Genomic DNA, 18167 nt, shown 5'->3' with positions numbered 1-18167 from the left:
TCGCTATCGCTGTGACCTTGAGTGAGAAAATCTTCGGACTTCCAGTTAATTCCCAGTAACACCAACGCAACGATCGCGTTCCTGTCCAGGGCGGGCTGAAACTCTGCTGAGTGCCAGCAAAAAGCTTTAATCTCTCTGGGAGGAACGTGGCAGCGTAAGCAAAACATTTTACAACAACACGAAGCGTGCTGGGGCCACAGGGAGCCCTCGGCTATCCCGGAGCAACCCCAAAGGTCGTTTTCCCTGTGTGGCTGCCGCAAAAAGCAATGTGATTCTCACACAGGATTTAAAAAAACCACCGGATACCTCGCAGTAGCGGTTTATCTCTCATTTGAGCGCTCGGGTCACTACACCCGCAAACGGGGAGCGCCAGATAAACGCTTACTGGAAGTGCCACCACATGGACTTTCAAAGAGATTTTTAACCAGTTTATGTTGAGACATAAAATATCAAAAAGCTCCATTGGATGGAGCTAGGACAAAACTGTTGCAAGATCCATCTCTGCCCCCAAATGACCCCCAGAAAAAGCCACACGTTTCTCTGGATGTAAACGTATTTCTGCACCGCAGTGATCTTTTACCAGGATATTCACCGACCCACTGAAATGCTCGGTATTGATGAAAGCCACACCAGGTGGGCACTTAAGAGTAGCGCTCAGTGTACTTTATACTGAAGGGTCCTGTCCCTGAATTTATAAATCCTTACTTATACAAGCTGCCTGACACAAAATGCAGCTGCCCCTGGAGCGACGTGCAGGAGAGAGCACGACAAGAAGCATCGGCGAGATCACTGCACGTCACTGCACTGTTTCCTTTTCATCCCCATTTTTAACAACCAGGCTCAGTTTTTCCTTCCAGCTGCTGAACTATTTTCCTCAAGGAAAACCACAACAGGGTACGTGGGACAGGCTATGTTGACGCACCAGCCCTTGAGGCTGCTCTTAGAAAGTTTTCCCCTGGGTCACTGGCCTGGACAGCAGGAGTTTGGCCTCGGATGCAGGTGAAGAAATCCCCTGCAGCAGCATAAACTGTCACTTGGTTCACAAGCGTGGAAGGATGGTGCCAGCAAGGATGCGGCTTTTAATTCTGAATCATCGTTTATTTGTTGAGTTGGGTTTGCTCTGCCCTCCCACAGCCTGGAATCAGATCACTGTACTACCTCAACGACGGCAACCGCGCGGTACCCAATAAGCACAAACCTCTCAGCATTCAGCTCGTAAAAACTAAGAGGATTATAATTTAAAACCTGTACCTTCATTTCTACCTAATAAACTCGCCCGCAGGCAAGCGCGTACCGGTGCAGCGGGTCTTTAGACTGCCCCTCCTACAAAGCCAGCACCTTTATTTTTCCTGAAGGTTTGGTTTCTGAATGGCCTCAATTTTACAAAAGGTTTGTATCAGCACGAACTCATGGTGTCGGCACCCGCGCAGGGAAGGGGTTTGTCCTCATGTTCAGGGGGAACTTCCCGTGTTCCAGCTTGTGCCCGTGGCCCCTTGGCCTGGCGTTGGGCACCACTGAAAAGACTCCGGCCCCATCCTCCTGACACCCACCCTTCAGATATTTATAAGCACCGATGAGATCCCCCCCTCAGGCTTCTCTTCTCCAGGCTGGACAACCCCAGGTCTCTCAGCCTTTCCTCACAAGGGAGATGCTCCAGCCCCTGATCCCCTTGGCAGCTCTGCGCTGGCCTTGCTCCAGCAGTTCCCTGCCCTTCTTGAACTGGGGGGCCCAGACCTGGACACAGCCCCCCAGGTGTGGCCTCACTGGGGCAGAGCAGAGGGGGAGGATAACCTCCCTCGCCCTGCTGGCCACACGCCTTTCCATGCCCCCCAGGGCACCGCTGGCCCCCTTGGCCCCAAGGGCCCGGTGCTGGCTCAGGGTCACCTCGCTGCCCCCCAGCACCCCCAGGGCCTCTCAGCAGAGCCGCTCTCCAGCAGGTCCCCCCCAGCCTGTGCTGGTGCGGGGGGTTGTTCCTCCCCAGGGGCAGGACCCTGCACTGGCTCTTGCTGAATCCCATGAGGCTCCCCTGGGCCCAGCTCTCCAGCCTGCCCAGCCCTCGCTGGATGGCAGCACAGCTTCTGGTGCGTCAGCCGCTCCTCCCAACTCGGTATCGTCAGCGAACTTGCGGAGGGGACGCTCTGTCCCTTCGTCCAGGTCACTGATGAATATGTGGAACAGGACAGGACCCAGCACAGACCCCTGGGGAACACCGCTAGTTACGGGCCTCTAACCAGACTCTGTGCTGTTGATCATGACCCTCTGAGCTCTGCCATTCAGCCAGTTCCCAATCCACCTCACTGTCCTCTCATCTAACCCATGCTTCCTTAGCTTGTCTGTGAGGGTGTTATGGGAGACAGTGTCAAAAGCGTTGCTGAAGTTGAGGTAAACAACACCCACTGCTCTCGCTTCATCTCCCCAGCCACTCGCACCATCATAGAAGGCTGTCAGGTTGGTCAAGCACAATCTCCCCTTGGTGAATCCATGCTGACTGCTTCTGATAACCTTCTTGTCCTCTACGTGCCTGGAGATGACCTCCAGAATTAACTGTTCCATGTCCTTTCTGGGGATGGAGGTGAGGCTGACTGGCCTAGAGTCCCCAAGGTCGTCCTTGCCCTTTTTGAAGACTGGAGTGACATTTGCTTTCCTCCAGGCCTTGGGCACCTCTCCTGTCCTCCACAACCTTTCAAAGATGATGGAGAGTGGCTCAGCAAGAACAGAATGTCACTACAATACCTGGAAACCTGTGCTACAACCATCCCTGGATGGTTCCTGCATCTGAACACAAACGTGACATTACTCAGCTCCAGGATTTCTCTTGAATAGACTTGATTTTTATTACTATTTCGGTAACTAGATGATTCAAATCTATCTTTTGGGGTTTTTTCCTGGCGTGCCCTGCAGTCAGCAGAACAGGGTCGCAGCAGACTTCGAAGCTGCTGTCTGCAATGACTTGTATAATGTGAATAATTTGAGTATGGTAGGAAAAAACCCTGTAGTATCTGTAATATATAGAACCAGCTCATCTGCAAATACTACAAATGATGTTGGAGAAGCCTAAATTATTAAATTTATTCATTTCAGGCTTTTCTGCACAGTGCCCTCTCAAATAATGCATAAAAGCATATTGTCACCCTACTCCTGTGAACTATCCCAGCTTTACAGCTTTAAAAATAGCACAACGATTAAATCAATAAATAAGGACAACTCCCCTCTAAATGCTCGTAGTTTGGCTTTCATTATTTGCAATGATACTTCAACTGCACATCAAACACACTATCAGATTATTCTGTTTAAATGTTAAGTCCTCATTCACAGCCACGTGTTCAAATACGCAGGTTTTTTGGTACACATCGCATCAAGAATGTCAAAATTTTTAAGCAGCTCATTTGCAAATTATCTGGCATCACTGAAATCAGCTTGTCCTCATCATAGCATCTCTGGGAAATAAAAGTACATGGCCGTTCTACTCTGCTGACTCTCTATAAGCCAGCGCTGCTACCCTGTAAGGCGCATCAGTAGCTTGGAAACACTCTGTTTTTCTGCATATATTGGTATATATTACTTGGAATATTCAAAGGCCCATTAAAATCAATGATGCAAGTACCAGAGCTCTTCTGTGACACTGAACAGGTTATGCAGATTAACGGCTTCCTCTTTTAAACAGTATTTAACACAATTACAGTGCAAATACCCTGAAGGCTGAAAGGGGCTGGGACACCGCTACGAAGTCTTTGCACATCAGATTTACAAGGAAGCTTCAAGGTTTGGATTTGGATGGAAGCAAAGAGTAAACAGGAACTGTGACAGTTTGGTGCGTTTATTTAGATACGTAGGGGGTTCTTCAAAAGCCATTTCCTGAAAATGCCAGATACTCGGTTAGCTCCAGGTGTCTCATCCTATAAAGGCAGCGTGGATTTTTGGGATTCACCAAACTGCAGACGAGAGGACCGAGCAGGGAAGAACCTGCACTGCTTGCAGCAGTCAGCATCCTCACTTCTCCTCCTCCTCACAAGCGCATCGGTTTCCACTCCCCCCTTTTTTCCATAAGCCCAGCCTTAAGGAGAATTCCCCAAGTTGGTAAACATTAAACTCAGCCTTTAAAAGAATAAAAACATTCTGACCCAGGAGGAAATACTTCTGTCCCAAATGTGGCTCAACCATTGTTATCTCTATTCCTCCGCCGCAGTTTGTCTCGGGGTGTATCACCTGGGTCATTACCTGCCCGGCTAAATTTTTAACAACCTTTTTTATGGCTTCGTATGATTTAGCGTCACGCATTCGAGCGGGCAAAGGCAGCAAGCTGAACAGCGAAGGAGAGTCCTGAGCAACAACCGCAGAACTACAGGCATTTTTCTTACTTGGACATAAATAATCGGATTCCCACCGAGGGAAGACGGTGAAGGAAACGTGGTTTCCTCTTCCCTGGACAAAGACGGTTTGTGCAACGGACAATATAGACACAAGATACTCGCTCCTTTCCTTCCGGCTTAAGACACTGTGGTTACTATTCCCGTAGGGATGTTACGAAGGAGGAGGGTGAAAAGGAAAAGCAAGACAGAAAGAGCCCCTGTTTGATGCGCTATCTCGGACTTACCCCACCGGTTTTTAACATAGTAAGTGCAATTATTTTATCAGCAGCTATACAGCTGAATGCAACTGCCCATTAACACCATGCTTCATGCAAAGCTAAATATGACACACTGTTTTGGGGAGGAAAGAACAATCTTTCTGCTTTTTTAATGAAACAAAAAAAAAAAGATAAGGCGCTCAAGCCGATAAGCCCATGCTTTCAGACCGCAGGGATGTGGTCAGCTGAAGATGCAGAGTGAAATATGTACACAAGTGTAATTTTGAGACACCGGGGTGGACAGATGTCCCGCTGCTGACTGTCCTCCTCCCAAAGACACTTGTTTATTAAATCCATCACACAGAATCCGCCTGGGTTCAAACACGTTGCTAACGAAGGCACGAGGGCAAGGATAATGCTACAGTAGATTATCATTTCATAACATCTGTAAGTACTCACATGGATTTACTTGGCTTCTTACAGAGGCTGAAATGACAGTCCCTGCCTTGACTGCAGCACATGGCTCGCAGCCTGGGGGTGGTCTGGAAACGAGCATTACATAATTAAGTGAACTGGTATTTTCCATAATAAAGGTACTCAAAAACACACAGTGTATGTATGTGCCTGCCTCTGTTGGGGGAGAAATTCCAGCATCTCCACTGTTGGGAGCAGACCTGTGGATAGACCCTGAGTTTACAAACTGTTTTTCATTTGTCCTATAAAATTTTGACCCAATTTAACCAGAGGATGCGCTTTGGGGACGAATGCTTGTGCTCGGGAACATGATGAGCAGTCAGCCGAGACCCCCACTCCATGTTAATGTTAAAGCAGCATCAGCAAGTCTGCAGCTTCCCTCCTACTTTCCTCCAAGATCCAACAAAAAGCTCCAAAAATTTGTCACTGTCTGTCAGTTCCCAAGGATGTTTCCATCCTCGGAGATACTCAAAACCCAAGTGGACACGGTCCAGAGCAACCTGCTCCAGCTGACCCTGCTTTGGGGGCACTTGCACTAGATGATCTCCAGAGGTCACTTCCAACCTTAACTATTTTATGAGTTTATGGCAGCCATCAGATTGATTGTTCAAGTTTTACTGTGTTACACTGAAGCCCAGAAATACCATTGCGTGTAACTTTGTGCAAATTCAGACAATTTAAAGCAACTAAATAAATTACTGGTTTCTAACGGCACCACGGGGAAGGGTCTATGGAGAACACAGGCACAGCCCCTCCAAGCTACAAGGAGCCAAAATGTGGAATTACTGCTCCGTAACCATCAAATCCTTTTGTGCTCTTTGTCCTGAGTGGGAAGCAGCACACCAAGACTTCAGCTTGCAAGAAAACCACACTGTCTGTTGATTTCAAGCCTTCACCCCTCTTGGGTAGGTCCTGCCTACGGAACTATAAATGGCTCCGGAGGTTATTCCTCAGTTCCTCGGTCTGACACAACGGCTAATGGTGGACTCCAGTAATTCAAGGGCTCCTTCTCCCCTGCTTTATCTAGTTGCAGGGATATTTTATGCCCTCTCCGTTTACAAAATGCAGACTGTGTAAAGCTCTGACTGTTGTGCTGACTTTGGTGTTTATTGGGACAGATTGCCTTCTGCAACACATTCTGTTTGTTTAAAAACTACGTATTTTTCTGGAGCACGCAAGAAAACGTCCATTAAATTGCATGGAACAGAAGGTATTGTTACAGAAGGAATACCAGAATAGAAATTATTAAACATAAGAAAATGGCAAGTTGCCTCACATTATTTTTGTCTTCCTACAGTATGAACAAAAATGTGGTTCAACAAGTGGTAAAGTCTGAAAAGCATCAAAATAAAGCACAGTCCACGTGAGCATGGGAACAGAGAACGTGCACAGGGAAGCCCTGAAGAAAGGCATCTGTAGAATTTTAAAACAGCTACAGAGGAGTTGGATTTTCTATTAAAAATGCTATTTCAATTTTAAAAAAAAAAAAAGCTACCGGGTATTTTAAAACTGCTTTTGATTCACAACAGTATCACAAGCCAGAAGAAAACTCTTCTGCTACATCATGCATCCAGGATGTGTTGCGTGGCCAAGACACCTACTGTGAGAGCTTTCTTGTTCAAAATAACTGGGATTACACCAGGGTGGACAGGCCAGGGAAGACTCGAGCCAGGCTAGGGTTACTCCTGAAAAACAATGCTCAAGCAGCAGCAGAAAAACCACATCATCTTCCCCCACTGGGCACACAAGGCCACACGGAGAACTATTAAACACACGTCTTGGAGCAGCAACCCACTGCAAGGTGTAGTAGCAGCAGTGAGGGGTGGGTCTGCAGGCAGACCTAGTCCTAGCTAGGCTCAGCGTTCGTGCTGCAATCCTTCCTTTGCACCTGTACCTGGTAAAACGGTAACAGATTCTTCTTTTTTCCCTTTCCTTGTTAGAAAAAAAGTTAAGGCTGTTTCTAGTCCTTCCTAAATGCACAGATATTAAAACCGATTAATTCATCCCACCCACCACTACGCCTGTTGAAAGTTAACTGTTTCCAAGGTTAAATAATTATTGAAGTTAATTGCGTTAATCGACATTTGAAGCTACATTACTCCTTCCCCACTCTCCCAGATCTCCCTTCCTGCAGCTCTTAAGCCCAGCTGCTCTCCCCAAATCAGAAGACACCCATGAGGTTGAGCATCCCTACGCAAAAGCACCCCGAAGCCCAAAAGGCACCAACAGCAGCTGCTGAGACACAGACGTGCTTTACATTTCCAGAACATATTTGCCCAGATTTAAACTGAGGAGGTAAAAAGCACAGCAGTGAATCAAAAATAATGCAATACGTTAGTTATATGAGCAAATACTCCCAGCATTATTAACCCAATCAAAAACCTACTAATCCTATTACAAACCGGAGTTCAGCTGCACTTCCAGCAGGTCTTTAACACAAAGGCCAAAAGAAGATTACGCTTCTCCTGGATTTATCAGCTACTAAATAACTCACATTTTCAGGTCTCCACCTGCAGTCACATTCACCTGCAAGCTCAGAATTAGCGAGCTGCCCTAAAAACATGCGTTGCGAAGTAGCCTGACCCGGATGTACAAAACATTGCACGAGAAAAGAAGCAAAGAGCACAGGAGGTCAAATTCTTGACTGCGCAGTAACAGTACATGAATGCACACGTCTGGAAGGCAGGTTCCTTGCCCACAAAGCACCATCAAGAGTTTAGTTGTTTAAATTTTCTTTATCCTCATTATCTGTCACAGACAGGAGACCCAAGAAACTGGAACGTGCTGTTCAGAGGGGCAGCACGCACATGTAAACGTCCCTCTTGGCCGGCGCAGCCCCGACTTCTTCGCTGACACAAGGGGAGTTTATCTTTCATTCCATGCCCACATCACTGTGGCCGCAAAGACGACTGCTAATCGTCACCCAGACTGACGACCACACCTGCTCTACAACTTACTGGATTCTGTGTGTTTTTAATCAGCATGAAATCCGCTATAATGGCACCTTCCATACAACAAGGAGGTTCACGTACAAAAAAGCTCTCTGGGTGAAGAGCTCCCCACAAAGCTTAGAGAACCGACTCCGACCAAGGTGCGCACAAGTGATGCTCTCCTAACAGGGAAAATGAAGGACAGGGCGTTTGCACCGAGACGATGCCATTAGGGAGCCCCTCGCGCTCCAGGGGCCGTGGAAGTCTGTTACCTGACGTTACACTTCGCGAAGTGCACACGGGCTTGGGTAACGGGGAATAGCCGCGTTGGGGGAGGACGAGTGTACCGCGCGCTTCGCAGCCCACAAAACACAGGAGGCAGCTGCCGGCAAGGCGGGGAGCGACGGCTACTGTCACGCTCACCGCATCCCAGCGCACCTGACTTATCACAGGGCACGAGCGGGCCAGGTTTCGATTCAATTACATTCCTCCTTCCGTTCCAATCCGTTAACAAACGTCACTTTATTAAAAGCATCTAAAAGTCTAAATTGGGCTACAAATGATGGGAGGGAGGTACTGAATAATCATCATGGTTACAGCAGGATTCCGGCTCCCATAGAAAGGATCCAAGATAATAAAAGAGGGGCTTGGGGGTTGCCTATAAACATGCCACAGATGGCACACAGACATGCTTCCCGGCACAGATTCCCAGACACTAAGGTACTGAGGAATGTCTCACTGCTATTACAAACGTTAATTTAGCGATGGTGACATTTTTGAGGACCAGAATGAGACCACAAAAGCCTTTTCACTTAAGGCAAAGAACCAGATGGTAACAAGTTTCAGCTGGTACAATCTGTTTTGGATTTAAATCAGCCACCTAAAAGTCAAGGTCTCTGTACACCAAGATCCTGAGAGCTCGTCCCTCTTGCACTTTTGTTTTCAGCGGGTGTATCTTGACATTGTCAGAAAGGGATAAGGGATTATTAAACACAGCTGTCAATAACTACAAGAGCTTCAGAGTAAGGTCTCAGTGGATGCCACAGGGTCCTCTCCTAACGGGGCACTCCATCACTTCAGCGTAAGAGGTAGCCATGGGCACACAGTGCCGATCTGCTCCACGCACAGCATGTTCTTAACAAGAGCGAAAGCTTTCCCTGATTACAGAGGAAATTCCTGGCGATTTGTTCCAAGTATGGTCAGTCGGTGCTTACAAACTGTGGTCCCAGGCTAAAAGAATCCCTCGGCATGTACGTCGGAGCCTGCGGTTTTAAAGCTGAGGCAGAGAAAAGCCGAGAGTCTTTTCCAAACCATTCCCCTCTTGCGTTGCTTCATCTCACATGCCAGAACCGGCTACACTTGTTCCTGGGGATCCTTCAAAGCACTCCTAGGTCACAAGGTGGGGATGAAATTGTCTTCTCCTCATGCCCTACGCTTCACATGCTGCCTCCTGCTCGTGGTACAACGGGAGGAGCCCTCTCCTTCTCTTTCGATCGCTCACCGGAGAGAGGGAAGCACTGTTCAGCTGCATCCTTCCAAGCCCCAGTGTGGTTGCTTTGGAAAGTCTCTGCTTTCTCGTTATTCCCATCTTAAGGCACGACTACACCATAAATTACTGTAACGTAAAGCCGGAGCAGGGGGCAGATTTACAGCGTTTCAGCTGCTTTGCGTTAGCTGCCTGTGTGAATGCTCTTTGCCTGCGCTCCTTGCACTGAACTATCTCACACCCATCGTGGGATGGGAGTGCTCAGGCAAGCAGCTACCCTGCGGCGCCGGGAACACCAAATTCAAGCCCTACCTGATCTCAGGATAACTTGCTCTGGTAGCCATACCCAACAAGAAACTTCTCTACTCCCTTTTCAATGACTTCTCCTTTCCTCTGTCTGCTGAGAAAGCAAATTGCCTCAAACAAGCCACTTTTGAAGTCTGCAAGCCGAGAGAGGAGGCAGAGGAGGTGTGCCCCTCCCCTCCCAGTCAGTACAAGGGGCCCTTTCACGTAAAGAACAAGAGAAATATGAAATTCTATGTACATGGGGCCACATCTGGCCATAACATCACTGCAGCAACATGTGCTGTGCATTCCCCAACGCCGGCGGAGTTCAACACATTCCTGAGAGCAGCAGTATGATTTCAAGGCCCTGGAATTTGGGAAGCAGAAACGTTCTCTCTTGCTGGGGAGACAGGGGTGTGGGACTGTTTCACAGCGCTGCCAAGCTCTTCTCGTTTTGCTGCAGAAACTAATTCCGAAGGGCAGCAAAGTGCCAGAGGCTGGTCATGATGAAAGGCTTTGGAGGAAGTAGAACGGCAAGCCCTTCTCTTGTTCTGGCCAAGGCAAATGGAAAAGGCAGAAGAACAGGGAAAAAGACACCAAACCACAGCACCACACGCCCATCTGTTTCTGTTTACTTCAATAAAGTAAAGAAAAGCCAGCTGCGAAGGTAAAATGTACATTTGCACCTGACTCTTCTTCCCACAGGAGACACTAAATATCCCATATACCTCCTGCGCTGTGGTTCCCAAAGTCTTTCTCACAGACCACTCAACATGGATGCTGTCATCTTGTCACGCAGATGTTTGCAGGCCTGTACAGCGGTCCAGCTCCCGGCGCCCAGAGCTTTTGTAAGGGATGGTGACTCCTTTTATCACTCACTAGCATTTTAAGATACTACCTAATCCCCCATCACGCAGCCTTACTGGAGCAGGCAGCTTCAGAGCAGCCAGGACAGCGAGGGTGCCACTTGTGGAACCGCAGCACTTATTAACTCCCTGTTCTCCTTCCCAGCACGGCTCCTGCAAGATCCCTGCTTGAAGAAACTGGTAAGTGGCTCTGAGCCCCAAGAGGAGGGATGCTGAGATGCCTCAGTCTGACACCTGTACTGAGCCCTGGACTGACAGTTAGACTCAGATTTGTGACCACACAAGCAAGTAACACATATTCTATCACTGGCAAAATTATTTCTAAGCCTAAATGATGTCTGAAGCCCAAAACCATACATAAATATTTTCATTCACTACTGCCCAAACAGCAGTCCCTACCTTGGAAAGACTCAGTTTTATGAGTATTCATTAAATCACGGTTCTAGTGGAGAAATCAGTGACCCCTTAATTAGATTCTAATTCAAATGAAGCGGTCTCTCCTTACCTTCCTGATTACTCTGTCAAACCCAGAGCAGAGACACCCCTCGCCGCACATAAACCCGCACCGCTACGTTAGGCACGAGTGGACAAACGCAAAGACAACCTTTGTTCAGTGTTCAATCATCAACGCTGCGTGGGTTGTTAAGATACAGTGTGGTTTGTGAAGTGTTATATTGCTGTTAAAGAAATCGGTAATAAACCATCAACAAAATACCACGTCAGCTCTGGTCCCTTTATCTGAAAGGGGAAACAGCAAGATTCAAGGGATCCAAGAATCAGACAAAAAGAACAATTACAGCATGGAAAAACTTTCAAGTGATGAGAGATTTAAAGGATTTTGACTGTTTACCTAAAAGAAATCAAATAAATGAAGTCATGATTTAAGTTCCCAAAACTACAAGCAGTCTGGAAATAGGAAACTTCCACTCACCTCGTTTCTTAACGCAAGCACAAGAGGACATTCACCGAAACCCACAGGAGAAAAATGATGGATGCAATGAGAAGGTAATGCTTTCATCCCACACTCTGCTCAGCTGGGGAATTTCTTACCATACTGTAATACTGAAACTCAACGCCTGACAGGGCCAAAGTGAGATATACACATGGATATTCAGAATTCTAGTGTTAAAAAAAAAAAACAACCCACCCTAAAGTTTACCCAAACCTCTAATAGTTCAGGGCTTTGGAAAACTTTCTCCGGGGACACGTTATCCTGTAACTGCTTATGCTGAGAGCCTTGAACCCCTCACTGGTGGAAGTGTCCCAAGCATAGGCACTTCCATTTTAACTCTTTACCTCCAGCTGCAAACGAGAGGGTCAACTGGTGGGAGACCACCAGAGTGGAAAGACCTGGTCAGAGGCGAGCAGGTACTGTGAAGGAACAGAAATCACTATTTTTGCTGCTTTGCTACTTAAGCCCAGCTTTGCAGGAATCCCTTAGGGAAAGCTCCCCAGACCTCAGTCCTCTATAGTCCCAAAAGTGCACAACTGACCGATGCCTCGCCTGGCTGACAGCCGTGGATCTTGCTTTTCCTTCCTCACACTAAGCATGCAAGGGCCAGCCCTGTACAGTCAGAGGACAAATATCTTCCTAGAGCCCTCGAGGATCCTCAGCTGACATGGAGGACGTAAGGTCAAACCGCTCCTACCAGCGGCATCAGAGTGACACAATCCGACGCTCATTTCCAAGACGATAAGAGCCAGCAGAACAGGAAACGAGCGTTTTCCTCGCTGGCTGGAGCAGCGATTTGGCACAGAGCCCACAGACTACGTACACACTGACTCAACAGGAAAATATTAAGGGAAGAAAAAAAAGCCTTGATTAGAATATTTTTTTAAAGAGGCTGCCTAGAATGTTCTTTCTTCCCCTCTTATCTGCCACATGATTAGCTTCCCTCCGTTGATGAAGTTTACCAGGAATGAATTTTTTAATACACGACACAAGCCAGACAACACTTTAGGGTTTGCTCTGAGCCCTGCTACGTTCTCCCTCCGTCATGTGAGGCTCAGCCTTCAAACCAGAGACTTCATTTCCAGCGACCATGCAGCGAGAGTGCAAGAAACGGCTCCGATACCGCTGACGAATGCCTGCAAGCTACTCACCATCCTGAACAGACACTTCAGCCTCTGATTTCCCACTCCATAAAGGATGAGGACTTGCACATTTTCAAACGTGACCCCAAGTTTCCAGTTTTCCCACCAAGTTTCACCTAGAATGTGTAATATCAAGGTGAAGTGTTCCTTACATGACCTTAGTTGTTTTCACGCATCTCCTAGTCCAAAAGGTCAGCTGCAGTTTAATATTTCATCCAAATTAAAGAGGCTGGCAGGAGGACTAGGAAAGCTTGCATTCCCCAGCGCTGCAATACGCTCAGGGCTCTCGCCGCCGCACGCAGCCGTTCCCAGCCCATCACCCTGCCTCCCCACTTAACATCTTGTTCAGAACGAAACCGCACTTCTTAATAGCCGACTGACTCGTGCCTTCCTACTTTATTCCATTTATTTGAACAAGCATAAATTAAACAAGAGCAAATGAAAGGTTAGCCTTTCCTCCATCTCAAACCTCAATGCTTTTCCATATCCCGCTTTGCCCGATCCTGTATCTTTTATCTCCCCTCTTTCTGTGCCACATTACCTGTCTCTTTTGCCCCTTTTTTAAGATGAGCTTCTCCACTCTCACATCTTCATCTAATAGACTACAAAAAGACCAATTTATTCCACATCTTACTAAACGCTATTTCTCCATTCTTATTATAACTCCTATTTATCTACTCTTCCGTACTTTTTTTGCAATCAGTCCTTTGTCTCATTCCTTTTATTAGCACTCATTTTTCCAAGCCATTTTACTGTCCCACTTCTTGGGAGAATGACAAAATAGCAGCATCCTGTACAAAATATTTGAAATAGAAAATCCCTAACGGAGGACATCAGGCAATTTTACGGTGTTTAAAATGGACGTCGGGCCATGCCCCAGAGCAGCCTAACCCAACAGCAAAGGACACTCCTTGTCAAGGAGTATTCCCTATAATTTTTCAAGTTGCTTTTCGTTTGTTACGGAATCACCAACGAACTGATTCCTCACAAACCCAAATGCTACCTGTAAGTCACTGCGAGGTTTGAGGCCCATAAAGACATCATTCATTAATCGTGTTTTAGACACTGGTCACAGACCAGACAGCTTCATCAAACTCTGAGCAGCAAAGCTGAGAATCAGACAAGAGGAAAAGCTGGAGGCTGGGAAGGCTCTGCTCCAGTGCCAGCTCTTACCTGTGAAAGCCCAGGGGACGATGCATGTCCCGGTGGTGTTGCAGCAAGATTTGGGTGTCCCTTATTTATTTCATGTGCAGTGTAAGGGGATGGGGCAGGAGGACCCGGTTGTCTTGCTACTTGTGTTACCTGTGTGGAGATAAACTGTTAGTAAAACATAGTATTAGTAATCCAATCTGTACAGACACTGTAATCATCTTTTTTAAGAAAGCAGCTAGCAGCATCTTTATATATGCCTACAAAAATAAAATAATATATATTTATTTCAGTGAAACACTGTACAAGGTATTTAACGACTTATATGATTCAGAAAAATGGGGAAGGATCAAAAACTAAGAGCACCAGCTGGAGTCACTGATGGAAACATGTAGAAACTGGATGAGCTTTACTGCTGGGGTCTTGCTTTGCAATATCCCTTTGACTTCACGCCTGGGATCTTCTGATCTTCCCATTATAAGCCATATCCAACAATACTGTGATTTTGCAAAGGGATACACGTTACCAGTGACCCTAAAAACAAAGTAAGGGGAAAATTTGCATACTTCTCTCCAAAAAGGGGAAAAAAAAGGACCGCACAGAGGCCCTGTTATCTGACGGGGTTGCCTCAGCAAAGAATGAAACACCAAAGCAGTTCTTGCATACACTTATCTCCTTTCTCAGCTTCTATTAAAAAACAGTAACCAAATCACACGAAGCAAAACGTTGTAAAATACATTCATGGCTCATATACTTGCTGCACTGTACTATCACCATGATGGAAGACTTTATGTAGTCACTATAATAAAAAAAGGAGTATCAAAGGAAAAATAGAAGCGCATAAGCTTTGGGTAACACCCCCCAGCAGTTCAACACAGCTACAGTTGATTTGGTTAAAGCTCCTAATATAGAAGTCCAGCATTCGCTTCTCACTGACCTCTTCTCAGACCTAAGCCTTGCTTGCTGAAAAGCACCACTTAGCTATAGGCACTTCAAAGCACAAAACCCGGCAGTGCTTAGGAGGGGACGTTGCCACTGTGTAGGGAGATGTGTGTGCGCACGCATTTCCCCAGCATCGGAAAAGAAGGCAGAAGGAAATTCCTGGCTCTTGACCTTTAATGGAGTATTAGCACCAAGCTCCAAGAGAGCAAAGCATGAGAGCAAAAAGTCACAGAGTTCATGACTAAATGCATTTTCCAAGTAATTTTATTGCACTCCAAGCATCGATGCCTGTCGTTACATCACCTAAACCACTAAAACAGCTGCACCAGCAACAAGAATGAAAACGTGCAATTTCTCGAGGCCTGGAAACAGCCCAGAATCGTTGGCCATGGGAAGATTTACAGCACCCTTGTGCTCATCAGAGAAAAGGGTGGGTCAGCTCAGAGAACCTCATCCTCTATCCCCAACGGGATCCTTCCCTTCCCCAGGGGGGAATCGTCTCCTCCTTTTGGCTGATCTAGATTGGCAGGTGTGCGCACACAGCCTCAGCTGGCCAAATCAAAACCAGCGTTACAGATTGCATCATAAAACTTTCTACATCCCATCCCCAAGAAAATCAAGGTCCCTTATATGACTCCTAAGACAGCCTTTAAAGGCCTGTCCTGTCAATCGCGCAGCAGTTGGTGTTTAGAAGTGACTACGTATCATGATGGATATAAAAAAAATGCAGTTAAGGGAGGGAGAAGGAAACAAAGGCAGCACCAAATACAAAGAAGTAATGCACACAAACAGCCCCATCGGTAGGTTGAGTGCGTGCTCATCACCAAGATGTCTCCCTGAATGTCGCTTCTTGTGAAGAAAGAGAGGTTATTTTGCAATAGCTGTGGTACTTCAAACGCTGCCAGCTTTTATCTCCCTACGCTTACAAGCGCACACACACTATTCCAGCTATTCCAGAGCCACCCGAAATCCGATCTCCAACAGCACCCAAGCCCACAGAGATGTCTGACAAGGGGGACGGGGACACTAATAATATCCCAGGTTAGTGTGAGCAGTCAGGAGTCCTCTTCAGAAATGAAAACATGCAAATGAGCTAGGCTGGAGGTCAATTAAAGACTGCAAGGAGCGCTGTTCTGAATTGGGCATGAAATCTGGAAGCCAAACCGAAAGGAAAGCTGTGCGGCTGCGTCAGCGATGGTCCACGGGACACCCTCGTGCAATGCAGCGGACGAGCAGCAGGTACATTAGACACAGGGCTGGACCTACTAAAACTTACTTGAAAGCCTAATTAAGGCAATAGAACGATCATAAGATCCTACCATCCTGATACCTTGGCAGCACCACACGCGGATGGTATCTAATGGGAGCCTACCACAGACCTGATAGGACTTCCTACGACTAACCAAGTCCAGCTTAGTGGACCCACAAAGCAATATCAGAGGCCCTTCCAGCACAGGCAAAAGCACAGAGTGCCTTTCACGCCAGCTACATCAACGCAGGTACTTCTAAGTGTTCCTCTTGGCTCCTACACCAAATTATTTACAAATAAACCAAAATGTTCAATACTGATTTGAATCTAAACAGGTGATAAAGGAAGACAAGCTTGCTCTATTTTTATGTTTATTTAGTAATTTTTTAATAAAATAAACCAGTGAGAGACTCTACTAGCTCATCGCTTGTGTTTTGGGATGTTTGCCCTCATAGTGCCAGGGGTTTTGTTTTCTGTTTATTAAATGGGATTCTGCACAACATAAACTTGGTCTGAGACGACTCCAGAAGCAAATATCCTTCTTAAACCTAGCGATTAAATTATTCTCCTAAAAACAGATACACAAAGTTACATATTAATTCGCTAGGGCATCACTTTTTTCCTTAACGGAGAAGCAAGGGGCTAACTTTAGTTTTCCAGAGGCTTTAATCCTGCGTTTTTAAGGAAATAATAACTGAAACATGAAAGAAACACTCAGGCTGGAATTCTCCCTTTTCCTTTTGAACTTAAGTCTTGGGTTTTTTAGCATCTTTCACAAGCTTTGGATTATTATTCCCCTTTCAGGTACCTAATTTCAGATACATAGTTATGTCCACGAAACATTCAGGTTCGATCAGAATGGATGGGGCATGCCACGAAAACCCCTCGGCTACGGGGACACGAGTTTATCGTTAGGAACTGCTCTTTTCCAAAACAAATTTTAAAAAAGGGTTCAGTCTTGGACAGAACCTCTTCCCTTTCAGCATTCAAATTATACGCTCAGGCTGCTGCAAACAGCTTCAAAGCAGCGCTGCCAACACCCGAGGAACGGAGCATCCCTCTTGCACGCTTTGCAGCCTCCACCGCAGCCGGGCAGGGGAGCGAGTCGGCCTCCTGACCCAGATCCTTCCTTACAGCAGAGGGTGGCTGGAGCAGCTAATCCTCCCTAATCTCTTTTCTACAGGATTCTCTTCATCGCAGGAAGAGCCCTGTAAAGGGCACAAAGGCAAATCACAGTACCTCTGCTGGGTGTGAAATTATCGGGGGGAGGGGGGGACCCAAACGGCTACCCCATTGCAGAAAAGCCACCAAATGAACACCCAAAGAAGAGAATGATGGAGTCAAGCCTTAGGCACTGCAAATTTGGGGCAAGTAGGCTCTTCAGCACCTCATTTTTACACTACCTTCTTTACCATCAGCTGGCACTGAGTTGGGCAACCTGGCACGAGGCGGCATCTGCTCCAAAGAGGCACGGCGAGATTGCAATTAATACAGAAAGTTTAAACCAGCGTTGGATCCGGCCACGCTACAGAAACTCTGCTCGAGGCTACACCCAACCAACTCACGTGCACTTCTCTCCAAACAGGTACATCAAATTAACACTTTTTTCTAATCAGTTCACATCCAGGAGTCGCTGTTGGTCTTTAGCTTATAAAAGTTTATCCCAAAGTGTTTTTGGTCCAAGCTTCAGCGCTTGAGATCACAAGACGTTACTGAGGCAGTTACGAACCTCCACCGTAATCCGCCAAAAAAGGTCTTGTGTGTGAGAACTGGAGGTACATTAACACATTTATTCCTCTTATCTGATTCCCAACTCGCGCCTCACGCTGAGTTTGGAGAGCACATCTGCTTCTGATCGTTCCTCCACATTCATTTCATTTCGATAGAAATCAGCCCCCGTTCCTCTGGGTGCAGGCACCCATGGTGGCCTGTGATAGCTAAGGTCACCTTTGCTGCAGTTCCCTTTCTGTTAGAAGTCAACATCTTCCCCAAATGCCAAGCCAAAGGGCGTCTTTGAATACTTTTCTTTGAAATGTTTTCCAACAGAAACAAAATCTCCTCCTTCTTCCGTTCTCCTTTCCAGATTCCACAGGTTTGGGATCTTATTTCTTGCAGTATAAAGAGT

At 46.7% G+C, this 18167-nt stretch overlaps 1 protein-coding gene across 12 annotated transcripts in view; it reads right to left on the bottom strand.

Annotated features, from left to right (window-relative positions):
* EIF4G3 (eukaryotic translation initiation factor 4 gamma 3) overlaps positions 1–18167 on the bottom strand; it is a 152259-nt gene that overhangs the window by 87246 nt on the left and 46846 nt on the right. For 10 of the 12 annotated variants that reach the window (XR_012663736.1, XM_075114075.1, XM_075114081.1 and 7 more), the window contains exon 3: positions 13876–14019. Coding sequence is in view for 11 of the 12 variants with exons in the window: in XM_075114075.1 (XP_074970176.1) it covers positions 13876–14019 (144 nt within the window). In the remaining variant the exon portion in view is untranslated. The remainder of the gene's footprint in view (positions 1–13875; positions 14020–18167) is intronic. The other 2 variants (XM_075114085.1, XM_075114078.1) reach the window with 1 other exon arrangement.

The sequence above is a fragment of the Phalacrocorax aristotelis genome, chromosome 19, assembly GCF_949628215.1.
Source record: "Phalacrocorax aristotelis chromosome 19, bGulAri2.1, whole genome shotgun sequence".
Classification (NCBI taxonomy): Eukaryota; Metazoa; Chordata; class Aves; order Suliformes; family Phalacrocoracidae; genus Phalacrocorax; species Phalacrocorax aristotelis.
The sequence above is the reverse complement of the archived record's forward strand: the minus strand, read 5'-3'. Positions and strand labels throughout refer to the sequence as shown.